The sequence below is a fragment of the Helianthus annuus genome, chromosome 3, assembly GCF_002127325.2.
Source record: "Helianthus annuus cultivar XRQ/B chromosome 3, HanXRQr2.0-SUNRISE, whole genome shotgun sequence".
NCBI lineage: Eukaryota > Viridiplantae > Streptophyta > Magnoliopsida > Asterales > Asteraceae > Helianthus > Helianthus annuus.
The window spans coordinates 160999242-161019049 of NC_035435.2; the positions used below are offsets into that span (position 1 = coordinate 160999242).

Here is a 19808-nt window from a genome sequence, read left to right on the forward strand (position 1 = left end):
ACTACTTTATCCGCCTCGGTTTTTTTTCTTATGACTTCTCTTTTTAATGGGTTTCGATGCGGAAGGACCATCATTTGGTGGTTGAGTTTCGGGAACGGTTTCGTTTTGTGAAAGGTCGATGGAGGTTGGTGAAAGGTTGATGGGCGATTGTGTAAACGGGGTAGGTATCGAATCATCGGAGTGTGGGAAGTTAGTAAACAAACGATTCCCAAGAAGCGATGCGTAACTCGCTTCATGGGGCATAGAAGAGTGTATGAAAAATGGACGAGGCATTGGAGGATTGGATGGTGGGCTAGGATTATTTTCTTGGAATGCATACGGGTTGTTCGGGTCAAAAGGACGGTTATAAGGATGCATTTTTTTTGTTTTGTAGAAGGAGAATTGAAGATGATTATAGAAGATGTGGTTGAATGTGGTAAAAAATGGAAGAAAAATGTGAGTTTTATAGTGAAAAATTAATTTTTTTTTTTAACATAGCCGTTGGCCAACGGCTAGCCCAACGGCTATTTTGTTTTGGCCATACACAGCCCGCCATGTCAGCTCGCTTCTCCCGCCCCACGCCCGGCTTGAAACCCAAGCCCCAAGGGTCACGCCCCAACCAAAGCCCACCCTGGGTGGTGCCCCCAACCTACGCCCCAACCCAAGCCCCATACCCCATAGCCTAATAGATGTAAAAAATTAATAAAATAACCATTAAACTTTTACTATTTACTTTTTTCCTCAGTTGAGATTCTTGAATATACAATAATACAAATAAAAGTTTACCCATTTTTAAGAGCGATTTGAATGTTATTTTGCCTTGACCAACAATGCAATTGCGAAAAAATGCAGGTTGGAAAAAAAAAGAGATTAAACTTGTAACAAGATAGTATATATACTCATGTAATATAGTATTTAAAAACGGTAGATTTATGATTTTATTAAAGTTAAATACTTGGTTAAAAAGATTTTAAAGGGTTCTAAATGCTTTAGATAAAACTTTCTGAAATTTTAGTATAAAACAAAAAATTATATATTTTTGGCTTTTCGCAATTCTCTTGGTTGATCTTCTCGCTCAACGACCAAACCTAATCCAGATAAAACATGGATCTCACAAAAGAAAACCAAAACCGACACGTAAAATGTCAATGAAACATTAACATTTTTATGTACCACAGACTTAACATTTCAGAAAACATAACCAGTAAGACAAGGGCAAAAAGGTAAAAAGTCTCAAATACAGAATCTTGTAAATAATAAATAATGTAACATGCCTCTTCAATAGCTACAAAACACCAGATGTCAAATGTCATATACAAGAAGAATAAATTGCACTATATGTAAAAAGTAAAAGGGTGGTACCCCTGGACACTTAAATAAATATTGAAAAAGAATATGACTATCTATCAAATGTTTATTGTTTAACTTATGATAATTACCCTATCTAACCTTCTCTTCACTACTTAAATAATTTGACTTTGACTTTGACTTTGTAAAATTCCACAACAGCCCTTTGGTGCACCGGTTTATTTGCTGAGATAACCGTATGGGTTCTTGCTCGCCCAATTCCACTGGTCTCTGCACATCTCCTCTATCCCGTTCTCCGCCCTGCACCCATTATCATATCGCATATAAGCTAATGAAACAAGTAAACTTTATTATATTTTGGAAATAAATAACTCTGGTAAATACTTATAAAGAAAACTTACTTCCAGTTTAACTCACGCTCTGCTTTGGCGGTTGAAGCATATACGACCTCAGCATCGCCGGGACGTCTTCCAGCTATTACAAGAGGAATTTCCTAAAACAAAATTCAATGTGTGTAAAAGTTGTATAACCCAGAAATTATGGTCAATAAAAAAAGTGGTTAATTTAGGAAAAAGAGTAAAATGCCATTTTCGTCATGAGGTTTGGCCAGTTTTGCGACTTTCGTCCAAAGGTTTGTTTTTTATAGCATCTGAATCCAAAAGGTTCGAAAATCATGTTATTTTCATCCGGCCTGTTAACTCCATCCATTTTTCTCCGTTAAGTCAGAAGTATTTCCATCTTTTTTGCTAGCTTAAAAGGCAATTCGGTCTTTTTCCATTTTATGTAAAAAGACCGAATACCCCTGAAAAAAACCGAATTGACCTTTAACTTAACAAAAAAGACGGAAATGCCCCTCATTTAACGGAGAAAAATAGATGGAGGTAACGAGTTGGATGAAAATAGCAAGATTTCAAACCTTTTGGATCCAGATGCAGAAAAACAAACCTTTGGACGAAAGTCACAAAACAGGCCAAACCTCAGGGACGACAATGGCATTTTACTCTAGGAACATGGTTGTAAAACAAGGTTTCCAAGGCCGACTGGCCGAGTACTCCCCGAGTAGTCGCTACAAGGTAGGCTGCCGATGCAACTTTCTTTGACTCCGCCTAATTACTCGGAGTCGGTCAAACGCAGTCAACCTTGGCCAGAATTGGATCTAGTAGGTCAACTCGGGCCTAGTTTGACTTAAATAATAATAAAACATAATTTCTATGTCTATCATATTAAGGAATTAAGGAATGAATATTATTTTCACATATTTTGTTATAAATATTAGTAAATTTATGTTATTTGTCGGATATTTAATCCCCAAAAAGTAATTTCTTTATAATTTAACATGTCCGAGTACTCCCCGAGTACTCTCCGCCTAGACCGAGTACTCTCAACTCCCCGGTCGACCGACTAGGGAGCGCCTAGCGACTTTTGCAACCATGTCTAGGAAAAATTAATAGTCTTTTAACTGAAAAATGGCAATACCTTTCCGGAGATCTTTTCAAACGCTGCCACCATTTCCAAAACCGATGTTCCTTTACCAGTTCCCAAGTTGTAAGCCTCACAACCTAAAAATATCACATTTGCGTTATAAAATACAAACCAGCAAAATAAAACATAATTGTGTTCAACTAGTAAGTGCATAAATAAGAAATATAGAGTAATTAAACATGAAAAAGAAGACGCAAACCTATTTCAGGATCCGAGAGTTTTCTCAAAGCAGCAAGATGCCCAGTAGCTAAATCCGAAACATGGATGTAATCACGCACCTGAAAATTACAAAACAAACCCTATTTAACAACAATAAAAATGGGCATATTAACTTATTACATTTATTTCCACATTGAGTGATAATTAAAATAAGAGTTAATTGCCCGGATGGTCCCTGTGGTTTCACGTTTTTTCACGTTTAGTCCCCACCTTTTGGAAATAGCAGGTATGCTCCCTATGGTTTGTCATTTTGTTAGTCGGATAGTCCCCTGACATTTACTCAGGGGACTATCCGAGTAACAAAATGACAAACCATAGGGAGCATACCTGCTATATCCAAACTAACTGACATCTACTCAGGGGACTATCCGAGTAACAAAATAACAAACCATAGGGAGCATACCTGCTATTTTCAAAAGGTGGGGACTAAACGTGAAAAAACGTGAAACCACAGGGACCATCCGGGCAATTAACTCTTAAAATAAAGTACTGAAAGTAAAACATACCCCGGTTCCATCTTTGGTCGAGTAATCGGTTCCAAACACTTTCAGCGCAGGCAGCCTGCCAACCGCTACTTGCTGAATATACGGCATAAGATTGTTCGGGCACCCCAAAGGATCTTCACCGATACATCCACTTGGATGGGCCCCCACGGGGTTGAAATACCGTAACATTATCATTTTCCATCCGGAATCCGAAGCGTAAATATCACGGAAAATGTCCTCAGCCATGAGCTGGATATTTAAAATGATTAGGTACGTACTTATTAAAATTATGCAAGTGATTATATAGATACATGTAGGGCTGCAAACGGACCAAATGTCCGGCGAACAGTTCGTGAACTGTTCGGCGGGAAGTTCGTTTGTGATTCGTGAACTATTCGGCGGTAAGTTCGTTTGTGATCGTTCGTTTATTAAACAAACAAAGATGAACAAGAAATTTCGTTCGTTTAGTTAAATGAACGAACATGAACAAAGTCTGCGTTCGTTCATTTATGTTCGTGAAACGCTCGGTAACGTGTTCGTTTATTTTCATTAGTGTTCATGAACATTAGTTTGTGTTCATCAACATTCGTTGCCTAAAATTAACAAACAAACACACACGAACACGTTCATTCCATAACAAACGAAGAACTTCCATAAAATCTCGTTCGGCTAGTGTTCATGAACCGTTCGTGAACACATATATTTTTTAAATTTTAACAAACAAACACGAACAAGGTCTTGTTCGTGTTCGTTCGGTTCGTTTGCAGACCTAGTAGATACATGTACAGAATAATAGAAAATTTGAAATGTTTGGTACCTTGGTTCGTCCATATGGGCTGGCTGCAGATAAGGGGAAATCTTCCGTGCATGGTAACACCTTTGGCCAACCGTAAACAGTAGCTGACGACGAAAACACGATCTGAAGCGTTTGCAAACCCAAGAAAAAACACGTCACGTACTCACGTTAACAAGTCATATGTTAATAATATGTAGAAAATCAAACAAATGTTATGCCTTTTTGCATCCATGAGCTTCCATGACTTCCAACAAAGTTAGAGTGCCAACAACATTGTTGTCGTAATACTTCAATGGCTTCTGCACACTTTCGCCAACAGCCTTCAATCCAGCAAAATGTATAACAGCATCAAACCTGCGTACCAATAATCAAAATTAATACGGATTCCCACTTGTTTATAAGCGTTTTAATTACCCTATTGCCAAAAGATACACCAAGAATATTAGCAATGAGTAAGTTTACTTTGTGGAGGCGAAAAGCTTCTTTAATTCAGGCTTGTCCCTGATGTCGATCTGCAGTGAATCAAAACAAAATATAAACACAAGTGTTAACTCGTAAAATTATAGATTAATTCAATATATTAACTCGCTAAATAACAATTAAACGTTGTTCTTGTGGGAATGCAGAAAAGAACACTAGCAATTCCACATTTCATTTTGCATTTGTATCTAAATTTCCACAATTTATCAAAAATCATTCATTTTTGCACTTTTGATAAACAGATCAATGATAATACTAGAAACTATATATATATATATATATATATATATATATATAAAGCATTTTAATTTTTTCATATTTTTGTATAAACATGCCTCCAACAAAACTGGAACTCCTACCAACCAAAAAGCATAACACCAATCAACTTTCCAAATTCAAGCAACAGGTCCACATCAATTTACATGATAATTAAGGCATAATTCAGCTAAATTTCTAGAAACCCAATTTACAAAACCCCCAATTTCCCAAATCAAACAAATTATAAGTGAAGAAGACTAACCTTATGGAAAATTAGGTTAAGAGCATGATGACCAGCGAGTTGTTTAACTCGATTGATAGCAACTTGAGAAGAATTATCAAGATTATCGATGACCACCGTCTTGTAACCGCTTAAGAGCAGTTGCAAGACGGTGTGACTGCCAATATAACCGGCACCACCGGTGACCAAAACGCAATGCGGTGGCGCCATTGGAATAATCAACAAATGGGTATATCAAATCGGAATCCGATTGAAGCAAATGAATGAATTGGGGGATTGGGTTTTGGGAATGTACAGAGAGAGTTTATATGAGGGATCTGTGAAAGGAATAATGATATTTGTGACAGATGGGATGGGAGAATTGAATGGGACAATGTTGTTTGTTCCATATATACCTACATGTGGTGACAGATTGGAAGAACGGAGGTGGTGAAAAAAGTAGGTTTTTTTTAGTGTAGTTTTGGCAACCCCAAATTGGGGGAAAAGTATTGGGTGGGGGGTTTCAACTCCAAGGAATATGTGTGTTGGGTTGGTTGGTTGGTTATTCAAAGTTGAATTTTTTTTAGCGGTATTGGTGATAGGGAAAAGTAAAGTGGAAAATATGGGTTTGTTTGTGGAAATAAATGATTTTTTTTTTGTTTAGGATTAAAATTAAAATGATACTATTTGTTTTAACGGCCAACAGAATTAATCCTGAGCATTCTTAAGGTATTCACTGGACTAAACAGAGTACTCTGAGAGTAACCCGATTCCACCATCAATTTCGGGGAAAACCCGGTAACCCGCCCGTAGACACGACATTGAAATTACCGGTAAAACTCGTTTGGCTCAAGGATCGAAGCCAAGTTTCCCTGGATCTCCTATCATTACCCACCAATGCCCCACTCTGCACCAAGTGAAAGTTGAACCTGCATCTCCCAAAAGAAATGCAAGCCTTCCACCACTTGATCTAGAGATCATTGGCAAAATGATCATGTTTTGATTAAATGTTTTGGCATATAATAAGTTTTTAAATATAAAAGTTAAAATGTGGGACTAACTCATTTAATAAAGGCAAATTACTCTTAGAGGATAGGTATAGGTTCAAATCAATACAAAATAAGTATTTGTATTATTTGGTGTGGAGTAACATTTGTTATTCAAAAAAATATAAAAGTTAAAGGAAGTAATTTGGTAAGATAATAATATGATTCTAGTTTTTAAGCTTCGGTAAATTATGGGGCTGATTGTTTACCTCTTAATGAGGCTCTTAATGGTTCAGACCTCTTAGTGGTTGAACACTTAATGATTCAGACTGTTTGTTTCGCAAGCAGATGTCTGAATGGTTCAGACATTTACCTCTGAATGGTTAAGCATTATACAAAGTCTGAATGATTAAGACCTCTAATCTGAAGTGGTCAAACATTTGCCTCTGAATGGTTAAGCATTATACCGGCTTTTAATGGTTCAGACCTCTTACTGGTTCAGCACTTAATGGTTCAGACATCTTATTGGTTCAACACTTAACCATTCAGAAGTTGTCAAACAACCCCTATATCACGGATTTTAATGTTTACTCAATTGTAATACTTTATGGTATTTGTATTAACTAATGTTAAAATTTTTGATAAGTTTTAATGAAATCTCTCTTTTCTTTTTCTACTATTACTACAAAAGAATTTTTAAATAAAATAAAACACCCCCTCCTCGCTTGCACCCCACTTAACGTCACGCTTCTTTGTCGGTAACATGTTGTGACAATGCCACTGAATAGCCACTTCTTTATTTCTTCCCCGTCACATAATACCACCCGCTTATTTGCTTGTCCGATTGCGAAAATATTCTAACTTATATAATTTTAAACATCGGCACCTATTCTTCATAAAATACGAGAGTAGGAAAAACTTCTATTACATCGGCCCCTTATAGACGAAAGCCACCTCCTTCACAAATTACAAATTACGGAGCTAACATAACTTCTATTAATGTTAAGTACTAGAAACACCATTTTCCTGACTTGGCTGGATGATTACTATGTAAGAGTTGGTGAACATTGTTCTGACTCATAATTCTAAGATGACAATGACTCCCAGTCGCTGGTCAATCTATGCATCCTATCCTCTACCAAAGCATAATTCTTTTGTGGGGTGTGGCAATCTAAGGTGCTATTTGTTTTTGCAGACATAAACTGTCTGCAAGCTGATTTCATATGTTCATGTCTGCAACTGAAGATGTGGTCTAAAGCTCTGCAAGTTGAAAATATAAGACTGTTTTTATAAGTTGATACTGTCTGTATAAACTGAAAATATGTAACTGTCAAACTTATCTCACTATGAGGAGCAATAACTTTTGATTATAATCCATGATAAACCTGTCGAAAACAAGCAAAATATCTGTCGAAAAACTACACAAAAACAGCTTCTATTTGTGTCAAAAATTGCAGCAAAACTGCTTCTATTTGTGTCAAAAAATTGCACAAAAACAACTTCAATTTGCTGTCAAAAAACTGCCAAAATTTGTGTTAAAAAACTGCCAAAAATTGTAGCAAAACAGCTTCAATTTGCTGTCAAAAAACTGCCAAAACTGCCAAAAATTGCAGCAAAAAAGTACGTGGTCGGAGGAGAAGAGGGAGGTCATCGGACGGCGAGGAGAAGAGGGAGGTCGTCGAAAAACTGGTCGGAGGAGGGGCGATGTGGGAGGGGCTGATGTTTTAAGCGTATATGAGGGAGGAGTATATTAGAGTTTTTGTGAAGATGTTTTAAGAAAGGGGTCCATAACTTATTTTTTAAGATGAAAAAAAATGAGTTCAGATCCGTTTAAAAAAACAGTCTTTAAGGGTAACGTCTGCGCGCCTGCAGGCATCAGCTCTCTTGAAGATGTTTGAAGAAAAAGCAAATAACTGGTGGGGGTTAGGTATGACGGTCGGAGCTTTATGGTGGAGTTAGTTGTTTATACAAATAGAAGCATAATGATAATTTAAAAAAATGTCAAGTGTTTATGTATTAGTAAAGTATCTATATCTATATAACATATATATAAAAATTGGCCTTTACATTTTCAATCCTTAGACTTGCCATAACCGATGCATTCGTGTCCGCAGGACGGGCACACACGAGTGCAACCAAATTCTAGTTCCAAAACTCAATTTTTGCAACCCCCCATGCGCATGCAGGTAGGACTTGTGATAAAACCTGTCATAAATTACAATGGTTTGGTAAAAATGTTACCTTATAAATAACCATTTACTTTGTTCCCTCACCAATGTGGAACAAATTGTTTTACCACTTTAAGACTTTCATTCACACACACCCCAAAACTTCCAAAAGTTTATTTGTTGGTTTACCTAGTATTTTTTTTTTTTTTTTTAATTTCATACGTTTCTTACTACCTATTTATTTTACAATATAAAGTTAAATATAAGATTGTGTGTTAATGAGTTTAGGCTTTATTTGCTTCACCCTTTAAGTATTAACACATTACTTAAACACTAAAACCTGCCTATGGTATTTAAATATCAAGTAAATCAGACATTTTTTAACAAAAGTTGGAAATTAAAGTTGCAAGTGAGCTTTTTGATTCATTATGTGTGGGGCAAGTTTGCATACCGCCATGTGAAGTCCAGCTGATCATACATATATACTTATTTGTGTGTGTATATATATACACACACATAAGTTACATTTAAACAAAAAACATGAATTATAAAATATAGTAGTAATAGTAATGATTGTGTACCTAACAAAAAAAAAAAACATGTATGTGTGGTGGACCGGGTAACGGTTGTCGGTTAACATGGTTCAGTTTGGTTTAGTTACACATAAAAGTTGAAATAATAAAGGAATTTTTTTTTTTTTTTTAAATTGGCTGTCTTATGATTTGGTGTTGATCGATTATTGGACAAAAAATTAGGCTTGGGTCCAATAAACAACAATTCTTCACTTTGTGTCCATACATTTTAGTCTGGAAAACAACCATGATTTTGTTTTGTTTATCTATCTGTAAAACAGTTGGTTGAAACACCGACAATCGTTATTTACCAAATAAATGATGAATATAACAACACATACTCTTCTTAAATCATATATACCAATCATAAATTTTATACATGTCATATACATTTGTTTGACTGTTTGAGTCGTTGATTACTTGAATTATTCATACTGAAAACTTTGCACTCTTGTTGATGATCATTTAATGTATTATTGATCATCACACTCTTATTCTTCTTCAATCTTATAAAAGACTTAGGTGGTGTTTGTTTTTCTAAAAAAAAATATGCACATGCTCTTCTGTCTGCACTGCGCAGACGCTGCAGACTGTTTGTTTTTCCAAATACGTTTCATTAAAAAAAGTCTGCGCGAGCTCTTCCTGGTGCAGACTTGACTCAACCACTTCTAAGATCTGCAGATGGTTAAACGCCACCACCCACCAGCACCGTCCACCACCATCATCCATCACCACCACCACTTGTGTCACAAGAAACACCAAGTATTTCCCCAACCACACCACCACTACCTCATTGGCGCTTCTTACTCCTATTAAATACCACCATCATCCATCACCACCACCACCTGTGTCACAAGGAACACCAAGTCTTTCCTCAACCACACTACCACTACCTAATTGGCGCTTCTTTCTCCTATTAAATAATCATATTAAATCATTATTTTTCTGTTTCTCTTTTATTTATTTAGTACTTCTTTCTCTGCTATTTTCTTTATTTTAAAATTTAATAATAAGCATTTCATATTTCGTTGATCCAAACCGAATAATACACGGGTTTCTAACCTAGCGCGGTTATATAAATAGTTATCACGATAAATAGTTAGTTTATTTTTCCATCAAACGAAAAATTATATAATGAAAACAATACCTTTAACGTGTGGGTTGTGGCCTAATTTCGTGATATTTAACAAACTTGAGATATATGCTTTATACGACGTGTGATTCAAGTATTTGACTAATTGTAAGTCAATTCTATACAACAATACAAAGTCTTTGGTGATGTATAATGGTTTCTTGGTTTAAACGTTGTATATTTGGTGGTAGCTCCTTGCTACAATGAATAAAAAACTTTTGTCGGCCGTTCAAAAAAAAAACAACAATACAAAGTCAACGCATTGTTTACCTTTTTCCCTTTTCAAAGAAATTGACCATCCAATCCAACTTATAATAAAGAGTAAACTGCAAAAATAGTTCATAAGGTTTGGTCACCTTTGCCACTTTAATCCAAACTCAAACCTTTTGAATTTGGGTCCATATGGTTTCAATTTTGTTGACATTTTCATCCAAAAGCAAAATATGGTCAGATTTTTCAGTTAACATCCAGTTTTTTTTTTTTTTTTTTTTTTTTTTTTTTATATATACATTTTCCTCCCTTTTAATGAAGGGCAAAATGGTCAGATCTTTTTAATTTGTTATAATAAAACATTAAAAGACCATTTTGCTCTCCATTAAAAGGGATGAAAAGACAGAAAAGCTAGATGTTAACTGAAAAATCTGACCAGATTTTGATTTTGGATGAAAATGGCAACAAAATTGAAACCACAGGGACCCAGATTCAAAAGGTTTGAGTTTTAGACTAAAGTGACAAAAGTGACCAAACATCAACGACCATTTTGGCAGTTTACACTATAATAAAAGAAACCTGAAGGTTTGTTCGAACTGAAAAGTGAAAACTAATGAACCGTACCGCTTTTCTTCGACACTGAGAGAAATTTTGGTTTTCTTTTATTCGGTTATAGTTACCAGTTTGATATAGTTAGGGGTGTTCATGGGTTCTAAACCTGACCGACCCGTAAGTGATTAACCAAACGAAACCACAAATGTGAAAAATTAGACCCGGACCGGACTGGATACACCTCGTTGCGTTTTGGTTGGTCCCGGTTCTGGTTGGTCGGTTAGATCGAAATCAAAAGCAGTTCTGGTTGGTGGGTCGGAGCGAAATCAAAATCATGGGCTGCAAGTCATGGGCTTTTGGATTACTAGTAGTCATGGGCTTTGGGACTGCTAGCAGTCATGGGCTGATGAGCTGCAAATCTGCTATAATATTAAAATCTTATATAACTCTAATTATAACGTCATCCGGTTTTTAAGTTCGTTGGTCCAACCAATATAGTAGTAGTGTGACCGATTCGATAACCTGTCCGTTTCTCAAAACATGCATTATCGACGGCTAAACATCTTACCAGTAGTCGTTACAGGAACACACACCATGTTTAAAACAATGAAACCGATTTCTATCTCTCACGATTATTTCCCGATCAAAAAACTTCGAAATAAGTTTACTCGCCTCATGACAATCTTTACACACTCTCAAGTTTTTCGTAATCCTCAAAGTTTCCCCTGCTTTCGTTTTCAACAAACCGAACGCAATCGCTAGTTTCTCACTATGGTAAAACAATGCTTTCTCTATCTCCTCTTCTTCAGTTATATCATGCACAACACTCTCGGCTTTAGGCACGTATCCAATAGATCGAATGCACGCCAACATTTCTTTTACTTTCGCATATATCTCTTCAGAATCCAGATGACTTCTCCCCCCTGCGATAAACTCACTAACCGTACCGTCAGTTTCAATTAGCGAAAACCCCCGCGATTTCTTCACTCCTCTGTTGTTCATTAACTTCCTGATGTTCGCAACGTCTTCCCATTTATTGGCAGTCGCGTATATGTTAGCTAATAATACATATCGCCCGCTATTATGAGGGTCCAATTCTATAACCTTTTTTCCGATTTTCTCTCCCAACTCGATGTTTCCATGTATCTTACACGCTCCGGCAAGTGCACCCATTACACCGACGTCCGGATCCATCGGCATCTCGTTTACGAGCTTCATTGCTTCGTTTAACAGTCCGGCCCGCCCAAATAGGTCCACCATGCATCCGTAATGCTCCATTCCCGGTGAAATGTTATGAACTTCGACCATGTGTCGGAAATAGCGACGACCTTCTTGAACCAACCCTGAATGAGCACACGCGGTAAGTAAGTTCACAAACGTAACGTAATCTGGAGGTATCATCGACTCGTTTTCCATCTTCTCAAAAAGCTTAACGGCCTCCTCGCCCTTACCGTGCATTGCGAATCCACCGATCATGCAATTCCACGTGGAGATCCCTTTAGTCGGTAACTCGTTAAACGTTTTAACCGCCATTTCAAGGGACCCGCATTTGCAGTACATATCAATGATGGTTGTCGCGAGTTTTGAATCCACTTCTATCCCGCTTTTCTTGACGTTATCGTGTATCCACTCCCCTTGTTTTAACGCTCCGAGCCTCGTACAAGCCGACAACATGCTAGCCGCTACAAATTTGTCCAACTTAAACCGACTGGATCGCCGCATTTTATCGAACAGTAGAAACGCTTCATGGAAACTGTCGCTTTGGACATACGCTGCAATCATTGCATTCCAAGAAGCAGGGTTCTTCTCAGGCATTAAATCGAACAGTTTACATGCATCATCAACGAACCCCGACTGACAATAACCGCTAATTAAAATTGTCCAAGATACATCGTCTCGTTGCGGCATCATGTCAAAAACCCTCCTTGCTTCCTCTAAACGCTTAAAACTTACATACATATGAATCAAACTGTTTTGAGAAAAACCGTCCGAACGGTACCCGAATTTCAAAATCTGAGCATGAACTTGCTGGCCTAGTTCAACGGCATTGTCGAAAGCGCAAGCTTTGATGACCGGAGGAAATGTAAACTTATTAGGTGCGACGGAAGCGTGTAGCATCTGTAAGTACAACGATATGCACTCTTTGGGGAGCTGAAGTTGCAAGTAACCCCTAAAAACGGTGTTGTAAATGAATGTGTCCGGTTGTGGCAAGCGGCTAAACGCCTTGAGAGCATAACCCAAATCACCGTTTGTTGAGATGGCACAGAATTTGATGACTCTACCCATCGCATCGTTATCGCATGAAAGACCAAGTTTGATGATCTGTGAATGATATTGCTTCAGCTTCTCTATAGTCGAGCATGACTCTAGGCCTTGATGGAGCTGGATTGAGTTAACAAAAGACAAGATTCATTCACCACAGTGCATAAAATTTAAGGGCTCGTTGTTTAATAGTAAAGCGCTGGAAATGTCAGCTAGAAACTTGTGGGTGGTACAAATGAACGGTATACAGTGTCCTCCTGGCCTCCACGACACGCGTTTATCCTATAGAATATAGAGTATATTAGTTAGCGTTTATTGAAATATATTTACCATAATTAGGATATATGCATTGACTAGTTTTCCTTTGTAATTATCGGCGGAGAGGGATAAAAGGGGAGAGTAAAAAAGAAGGAAAGAACCTTAAGATTTTGATACTGTATAGAATGAAAACCCGTAAGAACTATATATAAGGATACTTACAAAGGAAACCTAAGCAAATCGTATCGCCTAATTATGGTGAATATATCACGATAAACACTAACTAATATATTCTATCTAATATAAAGCTCGGAGGCGGGTGATGCCCTTCCAAAGTGCCTGTGTCGTTTTGTTTCAGCTGGGCGGTCCCAGAGTCCTACTGTGGTGCCAGATACTTGTTAAAGTTTCAGGTGTTATTGGTCTTAAATGGTTGGGCTGCTTATAATTGGCTATTGACGGGCCGCTAAATGAGGCGTATGTATGTATGCATTCAATTGTAATCGTTGAAAATAGGTGATGAAGACTAGATGACAAATATTATATTTGATGATAGTAGAGTAAGAAGTTGAAGCACCTTAAGCAGATGAAAAATTTCTTTAGACTCTAGGGCATCTTGTCTCGAGTTCGGGACTTGAAACCTACATATGATACGCCAATGTTGTTAAATCCCCAGTTTAGACGACTGCTTAAATGAAACTGCATCAAAATTTGAACATGTATATGTTATAAGTTTAATTATGTATTTGACCTTTGAGGATGAAGTAGTTAGAATGATAACTAACTAGACAGATTTGGATGGTGTAAGTGACTTGCCTTTGAGATAGTGTAAGGGTGCACTTGTGGGGAGTGTTAAATGGCATGGATTGCACATCCAGAAATCTACGAGAGATGACGCCATTTTTAGTGGCGCCATATAGGAGGACTAATGGTAAAGTTGTTGTTTCCCATGAGACACCACCACTTATTAGCATGATTTCAAGCACTGCAAAGATGAATGAACACTTGATAAAATATGACAATTCAAACACGCAAGTTTTTATCAAATGCAACAACTTGTGTTCAAAATTAGATATAATAGTGTTGGTTTGCTAAAAATTGGGAAATTACTAACACAGTGTCGGATCCAGGAATTTTCGTTCACTGTTATCTTTGACTTGTATTGTTGACTTTAGAAGATGGAGTGGAGATGAATCCACAAACCACAATCAACCTTCCATACTTTAAGTTAGTTAACCAATTCAATGATTTCCAAATTATACAACAGATAAGTTTCATGTTACAACCAGTTTTAGGGTTTGCATATTCAGAATTTAAAACCAAGCAACAAAAGATACAAGTAGAACGTTGTTGGACCGATACCTGCTTAGTGCTGCAGTGGACAGTGGTGACGGAGTTTCTGGCGGTGCAGCGGCGACGGGCGAAGTGGCGCAGTGGTGGCAAACTGGCGGTGCAGTGGCAGGAGGAGTACTCTGGTTTTCGAGTGAGCAAGACAGGGGGTTTCGGGGCTTACGGTTGGTTGAACACAAGTGGAGAGAAACAATCTTCATCGTATCATCCTCATCATAATAGTTACTAAATCCCACCAATAGCAAAGTTGTAGAGTTGACGAGGGACATAAGATAACACTCAACAATTAGGATAAAAAGCTTGTCTTTTGGCTATCAACACCACCACATGATGCATAATTAACCGTCCATCGCTTTTTAACGTTATTTTCACGAATTTAGTAAAATAACGTTAAAATTAGTGCACTTTCGCTTTTGCCCTACGAAGGCCACACATATATACATTATATGCGTATACCGTAAGCGAGACGTAAGTTAGAAGTAACCCCTTGTCTATCCACATCTAATGTGTTCATTAATTATCATTAGAGTAAATTAGAAGTCTTGTCCTTTATGTTTACACCAAGTTGCAGGCGTTGTCCTTAAGCGCAAAAGTCGACAAGTTCTATACTTAATGTTCCAAAATCTTGCACATTATGTGTCACAACCCCCAACCCCACCCTGGGAGCGGGAGCCGTGAACCAGTCAAGTGGTACCGGTGTTTATTAATTACGCAGCAAATTTTTTTTTTCATCAAGATCGTAGTTAGAAAATAATTCCAGAGTTTGTAAAACACCAACTTTTAATATTAAATAAATGGGCTAAAACCCATATTCTCTTCAAATGTTTTTATAGGGATAAACATAAAATAATAAAATATAAAATTCTTTCTTTATTCAGGTATTTATAGCCACTTTATTTAAGCTTTCAGTGCTTCATAGCTGGCTTCTATTATCTTTAAAACAAATTACCTAAAACGCGTTTTAAAAATATTTTATCAATAAGAAATACTGGCGAGTTTATTCCATTTTATAAAAAGACACATTGTTATAACTTCACAATATTAAGAGCGATTACAATGTTTATATTTAATCAAAAACTCAAAGTACTTGTCACTCAACGGATCTGTGACTATGGTCATATCACACATTGGCTACCCGTTTCCAATTGTGAAGATTATCAAGTAGTGTATACAAAACCACATAATACCGGTAGTATTTTGTAGAATACAAAGACTTAAATCACTGTAAGTATAACTGAAAACAGTTAGGGTTTTGTAAAATGGTTTGATAAAAAAAGAGAATGGCTCACTTTGTAACTTTAGGGTTCAACTACAGGCCTTTTGGTATAATCTTGGGCATAACTTCTGAGCTTTTTAATAAAATATATAATGTACTCGTGTTAAGTATAATAATAACCCAATTCAACTTTATCAATGCATCCCGAGACAGAACCCCAACTTAGTTTACAAAGCATAGCCTTTATCAGGCAGCGCTTTGGCATCAGTTGTTGGGTTCAAGATCAATCGGGCAGAGTATCGAATCAGTGATAGGAGGTTAAAACACTTATAACGAGGCAGGGCTTTGGATTATAATAGGTGAAAAAGGAAAAAAATAGAATTATATGAAAGAGATAGAGAGGGCGAGACAGGAGAGAGAGAGCATAAGGGGTGAGCGGAAAATTTTGAAAAGCTTTCTTTCCTATTTAGGCCATGTGTAGTCATAAAGCCCTTTTGGAGGCGTTATGCGACATGTGGTGTGACACGTCAGCAAGGGGCTTTATGGGGCGTTATGCAATTTGAGGCCGTAGTCATAAAGCCCCTTTGTCATCATTACTCAATTAATTTAATTTTAATTTTTTTAATTAATTTCTAAGTTTTATAAAATTAAAAAACATTCCATTAAATAAATATTGGGGAATTGGCCTGTAATAATCCCACCTAGACCTTATTGGCCATTAATAATCCCACCTCAGAATATTCCCTCCACCAGTCCCACCTTTCACATATTTTTCCTACAATGGTCCCCTGTTAAAAAAACTTAACGGAGTTAAGCTTTTTTCTAAATTTCAAACATATTTTTTAGGGCTTTTGATCAGAACGATGATACGAGTCCATTGGTGTAAAACTTACTTCGAAATGGTGCTCCAAGTGACTTGATTTTGGTTAATTGGAAATTTAAACACCCGAATTGAAGTGCCATTTTCATCGCTTGGAGCACCGTTTCGAGGCACGTTTTACATCAATGGACTCGTATCGCCGTTCTAATCAAAAGCCCTAAAAAATCTGTTTGTGATTTGGAAAAAAGCTTAACTCCGTTAAGTTTTTTTAACGGGGGACCATTGTAGGAAAAATAAGTGAAAGGTGGGACTGGTGGGGGGAATATTCTGAGGTGGGATTATTAATGGCCAATAAGATCTAGGTGGAATTATTACAGGCCAATTTCCCAATAAAAAACAATACATTAAAATAAAAAAAAGTTAAAGAAAAAAAAAATTACACCTAAAAAAGGGGAATTGGCCTGTAATAATCTCACCTAGACCTTATTGGCCATTAATAATCCCACCTCAGAATATTCCCCCCACCAGTCCCACCTTTCACCTATTTTTCCTACAATGGTCCCCCGTTAAAAAAACTTAACGGAGTTAAGCTTTTTTCCAAATTACAAATAGATTTTTTAGGGCTTTTGATCAGAACGATGATACGAGTCCATTGATGTAAAACTTACTTCGAAATGCTGCTCCAAGTGACTTGATTTTGGTTAATTGGAAATTTAAACACCCGAATTGAAGCGCCGTTTTCATCGTTTGGAGCACCGTTTCGAGACAAGTTTTACATCAATGGACTCGTATCTCCGTTCCAATCAAAAGCCCTAAAAATCTGTTTGTAATTTGGAAAAAAGCTTAACTCCGTTAATTTTTTTTAACGGGGGACCATTGTAGGAAAAATAGGTGAAAGGTGGGACTGGTGAGGGGAATATTCTGAGGTGGGATTATTAATGGCCAATAAGGTCTAGGTGAGATTATTACAGGCCAATTTCCCCCTAAAAAATAAATTTATTCTTCGGTTTCATTTTCGTTCTCTCCTTCTTCCTCTTCGTTTTCTCCAGCATCCAAACCTACGTCTTCAAAGTTCCCGTCTTCGAATTCCTCAACCTCTTCTTCCTCGGAATCTTCGTCGTGATCACTGTTGAATTGAATTGGGCGAATCGCCCAAGCATGCTCAACCAAATCCGCCTTCAACGTGTTATGTATTTCTCTAGATCGCAATAGCTGAGCATTTGCGAGTCTCTCTTCCATTGTTGCTTGGGTTCCTACGACTAAATCTTCTGGAATATAGTTTTGGCATATCGCTCTTCCATCATCCTCAATGATCATATTATGCAAAATGATGCAAGCATACATGGTCATTCGTATTATATCCTTATGCCACATGCGACAAGGATTTCTGAGAAAATGCCATCGTTGCTGTAGAACCCCAAAACACCTCTCGATATCCTTTCTCGAAGACTCTTGTAATTTTTTAAAATACTTTCTTTTTTCATCGAACGTTTCAGAAAACGTTTTAACAATAATCGAATACTCCGGGTAGATACCATCGGCCAAGTAGTAGCCATGCTCGTAGTCGTTCCCGTTTGCATGAAAACCGGCCTTTGGTATAGTTCCAGAAATGTAGCCCTCTATTAATGGTGAAGCCTCTAACGTATTAATATCGTTAAAACACCCGGCTACACCAAAGAAGGCCGACCAAACCCAAAGGTCGTATGACGCAACAACTTGTAATACCAAAGTTGGCTCTTTTTGATCACCCCGTGTATGTTGACCTCGCCATGCGGTTGGACAATTATACCAACGCCATTGACGACAATCCAAGCTACCAATCATGTCGGGTATTCCATGCTTTTCTAGATGCACCTCATATATTTGTTGAAGGTCGTTCCAAGTGGGGTGTCTCAAATAACGTTTTCCATATAACTGGCATATACCTAAAATATAATTTAATATATAAAAGTTTTACTAGTAAGCTACTAAAAAATAAGTATATAAAAGTAAATAAATAAAAGACAATAAAAATTACCATAGCAAAAATGTTTCCAACAATCTCGGGTTGTTTTCTCCGCCATCTTCAAGTACTCATCGTTGATGTCGTACGTGTTTCCGTATGATAATACGCGTAAGGCGGATGTGACCTTTTGAATTGAGGTGAAGCCTAGATATCCTCGCGCGTCCATTCTTTGCTCATTCGTTGATGTCCTATTTTCCAAATCATTATTAATGCGCAAAAATAACCTTTGGCTCATCCGAAAACGCCGTCTAAAAACATTCGGTCCGTGAACCGGTGTCGCATCAAAATAGTCTTTCATCAAACGCTCGTTCGCGGCTTCACGATCTCGCAAAATATAGGTGCGTCGCAAGATGGGTCGTGGAGGGGGAGTAGGCCGAATGTGCTCAAATGCTTGTATCACAAAAGTACATGCACTCGTAACCGCTTCTTCCTCGGCCGCGTCTTCTTCGGGCGAAAAAAATTTTCGGTGAATTTCGGTGAAAGAGTCTTCCGACGGGGAACCCATTTTTTTGAATAGGGTGAGAGTAGCTTCAACACTTTTCAAAAAATATATAGAGAATGAGAGAATATTTGAGTTTGATTTGTAAAAAAAATGGACGAGTTGGAATGTATTTATAGTGTGAAAATAAAAAAAAATTAATTTTTTTTTAAATATGACCGTTCAAATATTAAAACATTCACCCCCAAAACACCGCTATCATCATCGCGCTCTCAATTTTTTTCTGGGCATAGCGCCCTTCGTTCTGGTGGTGGCGGCGCCATCTCGGCGCTATAGGGAGTCTTCGCGCCCCACTACATATGAGCCATCTCCAAGTTTCTTGGAGGCAAAATTTGTTTTCCTATGCATCCACGTACCCATATATGCGTTTAATGATAATCGAGATTCCTTCTTTTCTTTTGAATGTGAAAGGCACGTACACATCTAATTTAATTTGTAAGTGTTAGTTATATTATTATTTTATATATTATAATTAATTCAGCTGCTTTACTCATTTAGTGCTTATAACTTCTAAAATATGACGTTTTATAAAACAATAAAAATGTCATTAGAAC

General features: G+C 37.2%; 2 protein-coding genes across 4 annotated transcripts; both read right to left on the bottom strand.

Annotated features, from left to right (window-relative positions):
- Nucleotides 1-1207: 1207 nt before the first annotated feature.
- On the bottom strand, nt 1208-5762 carry LOC110930237 (UDP-glucose 4-epimerase GEPI48). The gene is made up of 9 exons (XM_022173506.2): nt 5270-5762; nt 4732-4781; nt 4488-4623; nt 4291-4392; nt 3495-3722; nt 2969-3047; nt 2764-2846; nt 1689-1780; nt 1208-1587 (listed from the first exon to the last, which is right to left on the bottom strand). Exons 1-9 carry the CDS (start codon nt 5456-5458, stop codon nt 1506-1508), a joined length of 1041 nt encoding a protein of 346 aa, XP_022029198.1. The 5' UTR covers nt 5459-5762; the 3' UTR covers nt 1208-1505.
- Nucleotides 5763-11360: 5598 nt separating this feature from the next.
- On the bottom strand, nt 11361-14902 carry LOC110932314 (pentatricopeptide repeat-containing protein At5g66520). Of its 3 annotated transcripts, none has more exons than XM_035987660.1 (4): nt 14727-14902; nt 14181-14349; nt 13942-14005; nt 11361-13229 (listed from the first exon to the last, which is right to left on the bottom strand). In XM_035987660.1, exons 2-4 carry the CDS (start codon nt 14336-14338, stop codon nt 11412-11414), a joined length of 2040 nt encoding a protein of 679 aa, XP_035843553.1. In that variant the 5' UTR covers nt 14339-14349; nt 14727-14902; the 3' UTR covers nt 11361-11411. The 3 variants fall into 3 exon arrangements, with proteins under 3 accessions (XP_035843553.1, XP_035843554.1, XP_035843555.1); XM_035987661.1 differs by having other exon boundaries at nt 13942-14063; nt 14727-14901; XM_035987662.1 differs by lacking the exons at nt 14181-14349; nt 14727-14902 and having other exon boundaries at nt 11361-13391; nt 13942-14065.
- Nucleotides 14903-19808: the final 4906 nt, after the last annotated feature.

Bases quoted from the DNA above. Each gene is read 5' to 3' on its own strand.
- LOC110932314 (XM_035987660.1), bottom strand. From the start codon at position 14,338: ATGCTAATAAGTGGTGGTGTCTCATGGGAAACAACAACTTTACCATTA. The intron at 14,006-14,180 runs GCAAGTCACTTA...TATCATATGTAG, and splicing joins ACCCTTACACTATCTCAAAG to GTTTCAAGTCCCGAACTCGA. The intron at 13,230-13,941 runs GTGCTTCAACTT...AACTCAATCCAG, and splicing joins AAATTTTTCATCTGCTTAAG to CTCCATCAAGGCCTAGAGTC.
- LOC110930237 (XM_022173506.2), bottom strand. From the start codon at position 5,458: ATGGCGCCACCGCATTGCGTTTTGGTCACCGGTGGTGCCGGTTATATT. The intron at 4,782-5,269 runs GTTAGTCTTCTT...GATTCACTGCAG, and splicing joins TTAACCTAATTTTCCATAAG to ATCGACATCAGGGACAAGCC. The intron at 4,624-4,731 runs GTAAACTTACTC...ATTGGTACGCAG, and splicing joins AAGCTTTTCGCCTCCACAAA to GTTTGATGCTGTTATACATT.